The sequence below is a fragment of the Platichthys flesus genome, chromosome 13, assembly GCF_949316205.1.
Source record: "Platichthys flesus chromosome 13, fPlaFle2.1, whole genome shotgun sequence".
Lineage (NCBI taxonomy): Eukaryota > Metazoa > Chordata > Actinopteri > Pleuronectiformes > Pleuronectidae > Platichthys > Platichthys flesus.
The window spans coordinates 13,105,314-13,120,257 of record NC_084957.1 but is presented as its reverse complement, the minus strand read 5'-3'; the positions used below and the strand labels follow the sequence as shown (position 1 = coordinate 13,120,257).

Below are 14,944 nucleotides of genomic sequence, written 5' to 3'. Positions count from 1 at the left end.
AATCACTCGCTTTAATCCTGTTTGTCTTCCTCCACACTGATCACTTGTGATGTGGAGGAGCAGCCTTCATGTGTTTGACACCAGACTCTGAGCTTCTCTGGATTTCTGTATTATTTTTCCCTCATATAGTTACATTGAAATCAAAACAGTGAAACAAGTTTTGACATGAAAATCACTTGCTTCCAATGATTGTTTACATAGATTACAATTGGTCGGAAATGTTTTACTCTGAAAACCTTATAAATTGATTCAAACTGCAGTCAATTTATAAACACATTTTTCAAAGGAGTGTGTACTTTTATTTTGCACAAAATTAATTAAACTTTTAAGGAAATTTAACTCTTAAGGGTTATAATAATTGATCAATTCACGGTGCTCTTATTATTTAGAGCCGTCTGTGACTCCTCTAACACCACAACTCATTCTTGTTCTAATCTCCTCTTCCTCCTCTTCCTCAGACCTTCAACTGGATTACTCGCTGACAGACGACTTCTGTAAGAACCACTTCCTGGTCGGGCTGCTGCTCAGAGAGGTCGGTGCAGCTCTGCAGGAGTTCAGGGAGATTCGTCAGGTTTCCATCCAGGTGTTGAAAAATCTGATGGTCAAACACACGTTTGATGACCGCTACACCTCCAAGGTCAGTGGTGCCTTCGTACTGTAGCTCTGTTTATCTGTGTCTGTGTTTGGGTTTGTGGGTGTGTGTGTGTGTGATCTTGAGATATTATGCTGACTGGTTTGGTTTGTTTTCCAGAGCCAACAGGCCAGGATGGCCACCTTGTACTTGCCCTTGTTTGGTCTTCTCCAAGAGAACGTGAACAGGCTGAATGTGAAGGAAGTCACTCCTTTCACCATCAACCACTCCAACAATGTAAGGGCGCCATCTAGTGGCTTCTTCTGAATGAAAACCATCCAAGCTTCACATGGCCCACACCCAAACTTCATGTCGTACCGGTTCTCTCCCCCTTTCACGCTCAATTCTTTCCTGTCAAATAAAGGCCTGAAGCCGAAAAAATATCTTAAGTATAACACTTAATGTCTTTACTATATATAAACATCTACCAACCTAAGATAGCAAGTTATGGATTAAGAGTTAATTCCATCGTAAATGTCCCAAAAACACTGGAAAACCTTTGATCAGGACTTTTTGATTTTTGTTCAGGGGACACCCCCCCCCCCCCAATAAGTTCTGAACACACATAACATGTTGGACTTTTTATAAAAACATTCAGTGTTTAATGGGGATCTGTGTCCATTGATATCTCTCCCTGTTTTCATTCAGAACGGAAGAGAAGATTCACTCTATACCAATGTGTTGATGACGCCTCCCAGGTCCAGCACCTTCCTGGACACCAGCTTACACAAAGATGTGTTTGGAGTCATCTCAGGCACCGGTGAGGGAGGAGGAGAAATGGGGCTGAAAATAAAGACACTTTTGTTTTCATATTAATATATATAAAAATGATTGATTTACTTTCTTTTATTTAACAGCTTCCCCTCACACGTCATCTACCCCCAACATCAGCTCTGTGCGCCACGCGGGCTCCCGCGGCTCCCTCATCAGCACCGACTCGACCAGCAGCCTGCATGAGAAGAGCACGGAAAAGGGAAACTCTCTGGAAAAGGTACATCTCAGAAAGTGCTGCAAGGTGCCTGAATATTAAACTTCCTGTAACATGCATTGATAATGTTACATTTGACCGTGCCTGAGGCTTACACCACACCTCTCCCTGCCCTAAAGTGCCACAGAAAGTCACTCCTTGTTAACTTGTACCATTACCTCCCTCCACCTTCCCCGTACGGCTGGTCGTGGCAGACGGAGAAGGTCGTACGGAGACGCTCTGTCAACCTCCTGCGTTTCTTTACGGAGGAGCTCTCCCTGCACACAAAGCGTGTCACCGTGGACTTCTCCCTGCTCTCTGTCCCCTGTGTTTTACACAGCACCCTGCACCCCAGCGTTTCACTCCAAGTACAAAAACGCCACCTTCCTTCAGCCAGTCACGCTCCCTCCTCGGATTCTCTCCTCTGGGCTTGTGAAAGTGTGTGTGTGCGAGTGTCCTCGACTCTGAGCCCTGTCTCTACCCGATGGTTCTCAGGCTTTTTTGCTTGTTTGTTCTCTGGTGCCATAAATCAGACACGCTGCACCACAGGGCCTCGCAGGGTTTGTCTCTGCTCAGCTTCCAGATGTTAATGTTGAGCATGCATGCGTTAAGGGACCTCTCACTTTTCAGCTCCTCTCATGTGTGCAGTGTCATTTTTCACCTCCACTGATAAACAGCCTCAAGCTAAATCTGTGAAGAAGCCCATTAACACAAGGATTGTGTTCTCTCTGTCCCTGCTGCCGTTTGTTTCATCTTCTGTTTTGATTTGTGATGTGAGGTGGCATTTATCACAACATATATACGTGTATAAGAAGGCATTGGGAATATAAAATGGTGTAAATTACACATGGTACAATCTCTCTACTTAATATGTTAAAAAACACAACTAAAAATACAAAAATTTACTGAAATACAGCTTCACAATTTCTGTCCAGTTTTTTTGAAAAAAAATAACTTTAGCTTCAAGGCCTCATGCTACATTCAAATCACCCAATAAAAAGCCTCGGCCTTGTGCTTTCCGTGAAGTCATCCCGAGCAACTTTCATGGTCTAGACTACGTGCTGGCAGGGGAAGATGCTTGGTGTATAGCCAACCCCTTTGCTGTGGTGTTACTCCACTGCAGAGGAATTACAACTGGCCGTCTGTGCACCACAAATAGAGCGTGTGTGGCTCGCGCAGCTTCGCCGCTGCAATTTCAGATCTTTATAGATCTCACGCTAATCACGTCATTGTACTGTAAATCAGCAAAACAGGCAGTTTTCCGTCTATGTGTTTTTTAACCTAACACAGCGTCCAACACATATCAAGACTCAGTTTTCTTGACTAAGGCCCTGTTCAGACCTGCTATTATCATCCGTCCCTTACAAGAGGACAGTGTTAAGTCTGTTCACTCCTGATTGTGTCTCCTGTGACCACTTGTGATCAGAGCTGAACTTAGCGCTGTCTCTTTCTACTCTGATCACTCAGGATGGATTTTAATACCAGGTCTGAATGGGGGCTTTGACCAATGACCACTAACACCTATCAATCAATCCGACTTTATTAGTGTAGCACTTTTCATACAAACAAAAACTAACACAAAATGCAAGCAAGTCCAGCTGCTCAGCCACCCAGCTGCACCACTCCCGATCATACCAATGAGGAAACAATGAGAAATAAACAGAAAGATGTATATTCAAAAATAAAAAAATGAAAGAGAGATAATAGTATTTAAGTGCCTATAGTGCATTAAAGAGGCTGAATTGGAGTTTGGAGAGAATTATGAATTAAAAGGAACGTAATCTGAATATAATAAAGTTTAGCACACAGAAATTGTTGCGCTAATTGCCCCTTGTGTTTTCTGTACTTGGGTTTATTTCAAGGCAGAATTAGTTTGAGAGCATTATGTACGGTTGATCATGTCTGTGTCCGTCTCTGTCCCTCAGAACCAGACTCCCACCACCCTGGGCAGCCCCCTGCTGCGATGTGACAAACTGGACCAGGCGGAGATCAAGAGCCTCCTCATGTGTTTCTTACATGTGCTTAAAAGCATGTCTGAGGGTAAAAAAACCCACCATCTTTCTCTCAGATATCTGCGTGAGACTTGAACACTGTGTTCACTCCCAGCCAAGAAAACCTCACTGTGCTTACAATGTCAACCATTGTCTCCTCCAGATGCTCTGTTCACTTACTGGAACAAGGCCTCATCTGCTGAGCTAATGGACTTCTTCACTCTAGTCGAGTAAGACGTCCTGACATTTCCATCGTGCACAGTGACATCGTGAGTGACGATGACAAATGTGTCCTGACCGATTTCCCCCCTTGTCTTCCCTCTCAGAGTTTGCCTCCATCAGTTCAGATACATGGGGAAGAGATACATCGCAAGGTAATTCTGGTGCCTGTGTTTTCAATCTGTTGCATGGTTACAAGTGTTGATACTCCTTTTACTTGTTAGTTTATATGTGGTTGAATTTTTTGATCAGAGATTTCCGCCCTCTGGTTCAGTGGTTTCCAAACTAATTTGTCCAAACTCCCCGTAACAGATGAACAGAAGTAACCCTCTAACGACACCACAAAAGTTCTCACAGTGTTGTCAATCCTATACGAAAGACAGTCATTTTTTCCAACTGTACATTAATTGTCGATTCAACTTGAAGCTGTATATAACAGGACTGTAGCTACTTGTTATATGTGATTGTTGAAGAGTGTGATTGTTTTTTTCAGCACAGTTATTTTCCTTTAGTAAATAAACTTATCCCAACACACATAGTGTAGTCTCTCTCTAATGTGTTGGGAGCTCTGGCCTCGGCTCCCGGGGGGCTTTGGGTGTCCCCTCGCTCTAACCTTTCACCACTGTTTCTATCTCTATTCACCTAAATGCTGGCAAGTTTAACATAATGAAATAAAACCTGGCTCCTGCCCCCTCCTGCCTGGGTAAGCCTGACGGTGGAACTGACTTTCTCAAACCAGCTGCATGAAATAATTCTCTCTAAACTCCCATGCAGCCTTTTTCTGACATGCATGGCTTGGGCTGTAACTCACTGCTTTGATGCTGCTGTGACACTTTTATAATTTTATATCAAGTTGCATGCATGACAAGCAATCTGCATTAATAACAATTCCAATCTTTGCTCTACTACATGCATACATCCCAAAATGTTCATGCATTTAATTTTGCAGTTGCTATTTCTGTTTTACCTCAATTATTGTAAATCTACTGTAGCTCTCATTTGTACTTGTGTGCTTGTTTCTGTGTGTGTGGTGAAACACGTGTGTAAAAACGGTGTGTTATTCACCTGCGCTTCACTAACTCTGGCTCCGCCGGTCATCAGCCGCTCATCTAACATTGTCCCGTTTCCTCGTCAGGAACCAGGAGGGGGCAGGACCCGTAGCTCATGAGCGGAAGTCTCAGACTCTGCCCGTGTCCCGTAACAGGGCAGGAATGATGCATGCCCGCTTACAGCAGCTCAGCAGCCTGGATAACTCATACACTTTTAACCACAGTAAGTGCCCCCATGCTGTACGGCATCAGCAAACCTCCTATACCAGAGGACCCCCCAACCCGTCCTCCTCCGCCTCCCCCTGTGTAGTCTTGACTCCTCATGCTTTTCAACATCATCAGCATCCTCCTCCTCCTCATCCTCTGTTTAAACCCAGCCCACTTTAAAGCAGGAAGTGCTGCAGGATACACGAGGGCGTCATCAGTTAATTGAATACAATTTGGGCCAAAGTCGCTGTGGGTCGCTTTCACTGGTTGAACCTAAACTGTGTGATGAGTCTGTTAACGGCATCTTTTAATAAAGTTTCTCTGTGTTTTCAGTGTAAGAAAGATTTCAAGTATTCTTGGAATATCTGTAGAACCTGGTAAGAATGTGCAGCGTCAGCGCTATAGTCCGACTGAGCTCTGTTCATTTGGTGGAATTGAGAGCATGACTGTTTTAACTGAACATCTGCCTCCAAAACCTTCTCATCCCTCTGCTCGGCTCATCTGCTCTGAACCTCATTTTACATTTCAGAACGAATCTGTGTAAAATAGTTTTATTCCAAAATACAAAATTTGTACTTCAGACAAATCTAGCTTACAATTCATTCATAAGTATTGGAATGGCACTCAACTTCTGCCCAGGCGGGTTTCTAACCCTATCTGTTACCGTACAGCGGCTGAAGAAAGTCTACACCTCCTTGAAACCACATTTAAAATGACTAGATCCAGATTTTTATTTGAAGTTGCAAACACTCATCGATATCAACCCCTGCTAGATATTTCTAGCAATGTTCAAGAAAATTTTAAAAGATGAACATCTCGGCAGAGGTAAAAAATAATAAAAAAAAGTTTGGAATAAAACTTTATCATTTCAACTTAATGAAACTTTTCATCATTTCAGCAAAAGCTTTTCCTTTAACACTAAGGTCTCACGTTTCATCTGATGTGATATGATGTCTCTTCTCAGCTTACAGTCACTCGGATGCTGACGTGTTGAACCAGTCGTTGCTGGAGGCCAACATCGCCACTGAAGTGTGCCTGACTGTCCTGGACACCCTCAGTATCTTCATCATGGGTTTCAAGGTAACTTTCTGTTATATAGAACAAGAACTTTTTTGTGAGTACCCTGCATACGAAGGCTTGAGTCCCCCTGCGGGTTTGGTTCTGACTCGGCCCTTTGCTGCTTCCCCCATTCTCTCCACCCATTTACCACTTGATCTGTGCATTCCATAAAGGGCGAAATGCCCCAAAAATACTATATCTAGGTTATGCAATGATAATTTCAGGGCAAATTAATGTGAACTCTCCTCCATCGGGTTCTAGATGAGACTCTGTTTTCAAGCTGATGCTCTCTGTCTCTTCAGACTCAGCTGTGCTCGGATCACGGCCACAGTCCACTGATGAAGAAGGTGTTTGAAGTCCATCTCTGTTTCCTGCGAATCAACCAATCAGAAACGGCCCTCAAGCAGGTCTTCACCTCCCTGCGCACCTTCATCTACAAGGTTTGACAAACCTTTGTCGTCTTATTTAACAAAACTCTAGCAGCCCTACACAGTAGCCCATGACTTACCTTGTCTTCTTCTACCCTCTAGTTTCCCTGCACTTTCTTCGAAGGCCGTTCTGACATGTGTGCCGCGTTCTGCTACGAGATCTTGAAGTGTTGTAACTCCAAGCTGAGCTCCATCCGCAGCGACGCAGCCCATCTGCTGTACTTCCTCATGAAGAGCAACTTTGACTACACGGGTCGCAAATCCTTCGTCCGGACGCACTTACAGGCAAGATAGAAAAATAAAACGACAGATTCAAAACAACTAGGCTTCATGGTTAGATGAAGAGATTAAAGACAACATCAACACGAGAATATTTGCTCATTCTTCTTTCCCTTTCTGTAGGTGGTGATCGCTGTCAGTCAGCTGATCGCTGACGTCATTGGTATTGGGAGTACCCGCTTCCAGCAGTCTCTGTCAGTCATCAACACCTGCGCCAACAGTGACAAGACTATTAAGGTCAGCGAGTCATTTGTGTTCATAATGATTCCACCTCATATGTTTAAATAAACACTAAATAAGTAAGTGCTTCATCAAGCAACACCACAACCGGCTGCTCTGTTTGCTCCACAACAGAACACGGCGTTCCCGTCGGATGTGAAGGACCTGACCAAGCGCATCCGGACGGTTCTGATGGCCACGGCTCAGATGAAGGAGCACGAGAGGGACCCGGAGATGCTGGTGGACCTGCAGTACAGCCTGGCCAAGTCCTACGCCAGCACGCCCGAGCTACGCAAGACCTGGCTGGACAGCATGGCCCGGATCCACGTGAAGAACGGAGACCTGTCCGAGGTGTGTGATGAGAGACGCTGCTCGGTCTGTGCGGTCGAATAGGTTGAGCTTTTATTTTCAAGTGGGATAAAGTAGCTTTTGATTTGTGTCTCATATTCGGTTTCTCTGTTTTCAAATATCAAGTCCTTACTTCATTTGAATCCGGTTTATTATGCAGTGATGTTGTGGTTGATACTGGCATGTTGCATGATTAGTAATATCACCATCACTTTGCTTATCTCAATTAAATGCTCTCTTTGTTCTCAGGCGGCCATGTGCTACGTGCACGTTGCAGCGCTCGTGGCAGAATACCTGCGGAGAAAAGGTGCGGTAAAAATCCATTTCTCTCAAAGGCCACAGAGCAGCATGTGCAGTATTTTTATCTGTATGGAAATTGTACAAATGTTTTCTTATTTTGTCCTGAGAACGTTTTTGAGCTCGTACGTTGACACCCTGTCTCGTGCTGTGCGCAGGCATGTTCAAGCAGGGCTGCTCAGCTTTCCGTGTGGTGACTCCAAACATCGACGAGGAAGCAGCGATGATGGAGGACGTCGGCATGCAGGACGTCCATTTCAATGAAGTACTTCATTTTGATATAGGACATATTTTTGAAATATATTTCTAGTAAATGTTTCGATCAATGTTTAGGCACTTTCTGCTGTCTTCAAAAATATTATCAATATCTTCTCAGGCATTTCTACAGATGTCTGTCTCTGCACGTAGATGTAAACATGTAGTCTTCACATTTGGTCATGATAGAGGAGGAATTTTCTTATCAGACCCTTGTTTGAAAGCTAAATTCCCATCCGTCCCTGCTCCTGTTCCCTCAGGATGTCCTTATGGAGCTTTTGGAGGAGTGTGCTGACGGACTGTGGAAAGCCGAGCGTTACGAGCTCATCTCCGACATCTACAAGCTCATAATTCCCATTTATGAGAAGCGCAGGGACTTTGAGGTGCGAAAGTGTGTCATCTGGAAATTTTATTTTCCACATCTGATGTCGCCTCGGCCCATAACCATTAGCTAGTACAGATTCTAACCGGGTTATTTTTACACAGAAACTGGCGCACCTGTATGACACGCTGCATCGTGCATACAGCAAAGTCACAGAGGTCATGCACACGGGCAAGAGGCTGCTGGGCACCTATTTCAGAGTGGCCTTCTTTGGACAGGTGAGTTTGAATCTCAAGCTACACTAGAATGTTTATGGGTTAGATAAATACATGTTCCTGAGCCTCACGATTATCTAATTTATGTGTTAACCAAAGAGCACAGCCATTAAATTGCTGTCGCTGGTTAGGCAAAGTAATTCACGCTCCACACAGGGGCTGTTTTTATCTTTAAGAGCATGACCACATGCTGTGGCATTTCTAATTCCCCCTCTCTGCTTCCCATCCCCTGTGAAGGCAGCGGTAAGTTGTGCCGTAGCCCTCGCTTGCTTTTCTCCAGCAGCCTGAGTCTGTGTGTGGTGTCGGTGCTGCTGTGATCCATTGCACTTTGTCTCCTCGATCGTAGTTTGCTGCTTCCAGTTCCAGTTACAACCAAGTCCCATCGTCCGCTTGATGTTTTTTGGGACTGCGTGTGCATGGCACCTGTCCACTTCTCCACTCATATCGGTGTTTTCCGCTCTCGTGTTACAGATCTTAGTGTGTAAGAGTTTAGTAGTGACTCTTTGTTATTATTAGAAATTTTAGAATTGATTCGTTGGGTGTGGTTACCTCTTCTTGTGTACTCTGATGCCGCTTCTGACATGAGCTCCGGAGGATGTCCGCATTATTGTGTCCAGACTTTCTGTGGAGTTTGACTTTCACGCATGAACAACGCAGGGATTCTGTGAAGCGTTGATGTGAGGGGTGGCGCAGCAGGCAGAGTATAAATCCTGCTGTGGAGATCACCTGTCTTATCTTTGCAATACATCGGCATCGACCATTATCAAAAGCTCTCTTGACATTTAGTCGATCCTGAGATAATTTGTTTTCTTTTAGTTTTTTTTATTATTTTTATGTGTTACTATTTTTAGGATAGAACCGTCATCAACACTCCTGCTTGTTTGCAGTGACTCCTCCTCCGGATCTCCTGCTGTGTTCTTACATTGGCTCATTTGTACAATTATCGAAGTTCCTCTTAAGGGGCTGCAATAAGAAAATTCACAGAAAGTCTCGATCCCCGTCGACGTTTGTGTGTTTCCACATACAGCCCCTTCAGTGCATGTCTGAAAGCAGCTATAGAGAATCAACATGTCCATGTATGTCTTAAAAGGGTAGTCTAAGTGTTACATTTATAATTTATGCATGAAATAATGATTTCACTCTCTGTTGTCCACACACCTTGTAGCAGTACCAGTTTACTGACACAGAGGCTGAGGTAAATCAGTGTGAAAGCAGCCGGACAGTCTGCAGTGATGTTTTAGGCTGTGATGTTTGTGCTCCTTCGCTAATGCCGTCGCTGTGTTGCTTATCGTCCAGCCCTTTAACTCCTCCTCTACTCTAGCGTCAGTGCTGTTCCCAATCATAGGATGAAACCCCCTCTAACGGGCTAATAGCAGGATTCATCTCTCACTGGGGGAATGCATGGCTTCACCTCATTGGTTCAGGGGACTTTCCACCGTTCAAGTAGAAGAAACAAATTAATCTCAAGTGTTCCCACTGACGGTGTGAAGTCCATGCCCCCCCACCCCCTGTCCTCTGGTTTTGTCTCACATCTCATTGAAATGACACTAGTTGTAGTTTTCTGTTTTCTTTATGCTTAGCCCTTTAGATAGAGGCTTGTGTACTTGTGGAGTCTGACAGAACTTTTCAGACCAGATCTTTTACCATTTTATTTAACATACTGTCATAATGACTCCCGCTCACAACCCTTGTGTGGTTTGACGTGGCACTGTTTGCTTCTTTTTAGATTAACAGACATAATTGTTTATGCATTCATGGTCTGTTTGATGTTCCTTCAGGGCTTCTTTGAGGATGAGGACGGTAAAGAGTACATCTACAAAGAGCCCAAATTCACGCCCCTGTCTGAAACATCTCAGCGGCTGCTCAAACTCTATTGTGACAAGTTCGGTCAGGAGAACGTGAAGATGATTCAGGACTCTGGCAGGGTGAGACTTTCTCCATATTTAATTTGTGCCGAGGACATTTCCACAACCTGGCATGGATCTCTTGTAATGACATATGCTTATTTTTGCAGATTAATCCCAAAGACTTGGATTCAAAGTATGCATACATCCAAGTGACACACGTGACCCCTTACCTGGAGGAGAAGGAGCTGGTGGACAGGAAGACTGACTTTGAAAAGAGCCACAACATCCGTCGCTTCGTGTTTGAGATGCCTTTCACCATATCGGGCAAAAAGCAAGGCGGCATTGAGGAGCAGTGCAAACGCAGGACCATACTGACCAGTACGTAACCCTGTGTGTTGGTGTGGCAGTGGAACATAAGAGGGGAAACACACAACTGTTACAATACCACAAAATTGTAGACTAGCGAGGGAAATCAAAAAATATATATTTGTATTATTTTCCTACAGAGGTTTTGTTTTCCTGACCTTTCCTGTGGCAATGTCTTTTTATTAGTACAGCTACGATTACTGTTTAGGTTATTAGGGGTATTTTATCAGAGTTCACAAACTCATTATGTCGTTGTGTGACTCTTTAACCATTCTAATAAAACATAGCTTTAAAGCAACATGTTGGTTACTTCTTCATCGAGTAACGTCACTAATCTAAAAAGTGAAATACATTATTTTTACATACGTTTTTTCCAGATTTTCCTCTCAGAAGAGGAAATAGGTAGAATCCTGTCACATGTGCATCACTTGTCACGCATGACAATACTTCCTGTGCATGAGTGGATCTTGATTAGATTCTCGACATGTCAGCCGTTTGTCAAGGACCTTTCTAATCACAGCTTTATTGTTTTACAGTGCAACACTTCCAAAGGTTCAACCTTATCTTCTTATCGTCATTATCTGAGAGCTCTGAAAGGATGTCTAGTACATTCGAGTGGATCCTGAGTCGTAAAACATGCAGAAAGATTCCAGAGCTGAGAGGCAAACTGTTAACTCCTCTCCTCATTGTGCTTCTGTCCCGCAGCCACACATTGCTTCCCATATGTAAAGAAACGTATTGCAGTGATGTATCAACACCACACTGACCTGAGCCCCATCGAGGTGGCCATCGACGAGATGAGCAAGAAGGTGGCTGAGATCGAGCAGCTCTGCTCCTCCAGTGAGGTGGACATGATCCGCCTGCAGCTCAAACTGCAGGGCAGCATCAGTGTTCAGGTGCCTGCTTGGAAAAACACTTACACAAACAGGAAATACCTTATGAAATGATCATGACAACAAAATATTTAACCTGGCTACTACATCCTCCTGCAGGTAAATGCAGGACCGCTCGCATATGCCCGAGCTTTTCTGGACGACTCGAGCGCCAAAAAAAATCCTGAAAACAAGGTCAAACAGTTGAAAGAGGTCTTCAGGTGAGATGTCAATGGTTTTGTGTGTGTGTGTGTGCAAAGTTTGATCACGTTGTTGTAAATTTCCTCCCTCCTTTTAACACCTGTTTACATGAATTCCCGAGCAGGCATTTTGTGGAGGCGTGTGGCCATGGCTTAGGCATTAACGAGCGCCTAATCAAAGAGGACCAACAGGAGTATCATGATGAGATGAAAGCCAACTATAGAGACCTTGCCAGAGAGCTGTCCATCATCATGCATGAGCAAGTAAGTACATCACTGCCCTGGCCACTGCTACTTAGCACAAGTGCGGCTGTAATTACTGTCTGCATCACTAATGTCACGGCTGTAATCTGCCTCAGAGAAGGGTTTTGGCAAGTGAAGTGTGTGATAATGAGATATCTCACATTTTTCGGATAACACCATTCTCTGTTTTTTCCCCTTTGCTGACATGAGCAGATTGAATGGTAATACAAGAAGCATGAGAATGAAATAACAAACTGAACTGTTGATTGTTGGTCCAGCCAGACACATGATCTCAGATATCTATTGATACTCTGACGACAGTGGACTTTTCCTTTCAAGCAGATCTTGATGTTTAAGTAGTGACCCAACACTTTTAGATTTCTGCAACATATCTTTAATCTGACCTTTTGTACCTGGTTAAAGCAGAAATCTCAATACTTTAATTTATTGTTGTATTAAAACTGGGTAGTAGTAATGCCCTCTAATCTATCCTGCCTAATATAACAAAACAAAATAGTAAAAAAAAAAACTTGATCTCAAGCTAATTCTAAAGTCCCTCCCTTGACCTGAAATAAGCCTGAAAATATATGACAGTTAGCAGATTAGATCAGAGATCACTGGCCTTATCTTTTCACAGCAGCAATAAATAAGATCAGCTACACATTAAGTATTCTGACACGTCATAGCCGACATGTCCACTCTCTGTCAGGAAAAGTTCACCTTTCTCTACCACCAGCAATCAGAATCTAACTGGCTAGACCAACATTTACTTCTGCACTTCATCTCTTTGCGCTAATGTGTGTTTTTGCATGTGTTTATAGTGTTCACTCTATGTGTGCATGTGCATATAGTACATTTGTACTTGTATAGCCAGAATACTGTATGTACTTGCATCTGAATCTGTGTGTTTGAGCAGTAACTTTTGTTTTCGTGTACGTGACTTACACCGATGTATTGATGGTTTTCTATACGTAACGGTGGTTTTGATGTATTTGTTTTCGGTTTTTAAGGGTTTCTAAATTCCCAACTCATTCAAATGCTTCACTTTCTTGCAGAGAGTCAGATGAGAAAGTTGACACTACTCTCAAACTGTATCTGTGTGCGTAAATGTGAAGGTACAGGCTGCAGCGACTTAGCTTAGCACAAATAATGACAGCAGGGGGAAGAGCTTGGCTGTGCAAAGGTGATGAAAATAGCCTACTGGCACATTTTCAGGTGGAGTGAAAGAACAACAAAGAGTGCTTTTACCAGGAGTGGGGATTGTGTATTTCTTGGCTGGAAGCAGTTAACAGAAAAGACAATTTACAAGGCAAGTTAGTAATCCTGGCCAACACAGGCAAGTCATAGGCACATGTTTTGTACAGATAATCAGAAACATTTAATCTAAATGAGTCTTCGAGGCACTGAAAGTTGGAAGTTTCTATTTTTTCCTTAAAATGTAAAAAGAGGAATTGATCTCCTCATCTTACTTTCTGCAAGAAATAAAAAATGTCAAATTATTCATTTAAATATTGCCCTGGTTTCACAGTGATTCCAAACGAATCCCTCATTCCTCCTCCTCTTTCTTTCAGATCAGTCCTGTGGAAGATGGCATGAAGAGCGTTCTTCCAGACTCGCTTCACATCTTTAACGCTATCAGTGGCACGCCAACCAGCGCCACCATCCAGGGCATCCCCAGCTCTTCCTCTGTGGTGTGATGCGGAGCTGGTGTGACCCTTGACCTCAGCGCCCCCCACACCAGACATGCGTGTGAATCCATGCGGTCACTTCCAAACCTGAATCCTGCTTTTGCTTCTGTCGGCTCAAAGGAGGAACCGACGAGGGCACAGACAAATCCAACTCTTATCAGTGGACCATGACCAAGGCACTGGACCTTTTTTAATTAATACAGTATATGTGGAAACTGGATGTGCTCGGTGTGTGGCCAATTTTATTTTCCTGGACAAACATTGCATTTGAGGCACGAGCCCTGAGGCGGCTGAGCAGGAAACCCCGCGTCATCGCCACACAGCACAAACCCGTGGTCTCCTTCACATGAGACCACAGTTTCTCTATAGAGAAAATCACGTTGGGCTCTTTCATATGCATGTCATTACAATACACCCGCTCAACAGCCCATTGTTTTGTTTATTTTTATGATGTTACACATTGTGTTTTTAATGTGCATTATTCCACTTTTATAAGCCACTGTATTGATGTATTGATGAACAGTATACACTACATTCATCGATGCTCATCTACCTGCACATGAAGCTCTGTTTCTACCGGTGTGCAGTTTGAAAAAGGGCCTCCTGTGTTTAGTATTCAACCTTAAGTCACTACAATGTCTTAGAGTGAAAGAGTTTTTAAATATTTAAAGCCATTGCAAACAAAAAAAGTATATTCCAAGTTGTTTTTAATGTATATAAAAAAAGGAGTGTGTGCAATATTTGCAAAGTTTCTTGCTGTGTGGGGCTTATACACTGTAAAGACATGTTCACCTTCTTGCCAAAGCAATGAGGTGTGTAACCAAAAACTTTGCCTACTGTGGGAGTGATATGAAGCTTTTACCATTGTAGTGTTCAAATGTTCAATAAATTGTTTTATATTTGGGCGACGATGGTTTTATAAAAAAATGTATTTAACACAAATTCACTGTTCTGCTGTAAACAGATGTTCCTTTATGCTTTTCTTTTAAATAAAATGCACTCATTTCTCTGCACTTGTCCTCATGCGTCCTTATTGATTTACTGCTTTATTAAATGTGTTGTTCTTGAGCTTCACCCTTAGATCTGCTTCAGGTCTAAAGTTCTTGGGAATTCATACTTTCTTTTAATGAGATGTCAGGGAGAGAACAGAGCAGACTTCCTATCTGCTGTATCACGTGTCCA

The 14,944-nt window shown here is 43.3% G+C and overlaps 1 protein-coding gene across 5 annotated transcripts in view; it reads left to right on the top strand.

The window, feature by feature from the left end:
- Positions 1-14,775, top strand: part of LOC133966916 (dedicator of cytokinesis protein 9-like) — a 71,735-nt gene extending 56,960 nt beyond the window's left edge. For 3 of the 5 annotated variants that reach the window (XM_062402020.1, XM_062402021.1, XM_062402023.1), the window contains 23 exons: positions 459-637; positions 752-868; positions 1,280-1,391; positions 1,489-1,622; positions 3,524-3,638; positions 3,753-3,819; positions 3,916-3,963; positions 4,944-5,080; positions 6,029-6,144; positions 6,426-6,563; positions 6,654-6,836; positions 6,954-7,067; positions 7,185-7,400; positions 7,647-7,704; positions 7,853-7,959; positions 8,210-8,332; positions 8,436-8,549; positions 10,325-10,471; positions 10,561-10,771; positions 11,465-11,655; positions 11,752-11,852; positions 11,957-12,095; positions 13,646-14,775. In XM_062402020.1, the coding sequence (XP_062258004.1) occupies positions 459-637; positions 752-868; positions 1,280-1,391; positions 1,489-1,622; positions 3,524-3,638; positions 3,753-3,819; positions 3,916-3,963; positions 4,944-5,080; positions 6,029-6,144; positions 6,426-6,563; positions 6,654-6,836; positions 6,954-7,067; positions 7,185-7,400; positions 7,647-7,704; positions 7,853-7,959; positions 8,210-8,332; positions 8,436-8,549; positions 10,325-10,471; positions 10,561-10,771; positions 11,465-11,655; positions 11,752-11,852; positions 11,957-12,095; positions 13,646-13,771 (2,993 nt within the window). In that variant the 3' untranslated portion in view covers positions 13,772-14,775. Of the gene's footprint in view, positions 1-458; positions 638-751; positions 869-1,279; positions 1,392-1,488; positions 1,623-1,813; positions 1,967-3,523; positions 3,639-3,752; positions 3,820-3,915; positions 3,964-4,943; positions 5,081-6,028; positions 6,145-6,425; positions 6,564-6,653; positions 6,837-6,953; positions 7,068-7,184; positions 7,401-7,646; positions 7,705-7,852; positions 7,960-8,209; positions 8,333-8,435; positions 8,550-10,324; positions 10,472-10,560; positions 10,772-11,295; positions 11,656-11,751; positions 11,853-11,956; positions 12,096-13,645 lie in introns of those variants that run through there. The other 2 variants (XM_062402019.1, XM_062402022.1) reach the window with 2 other exon arrangements.
- Positions 14,776-14,944: the final 169 nt, after the last annotated feature.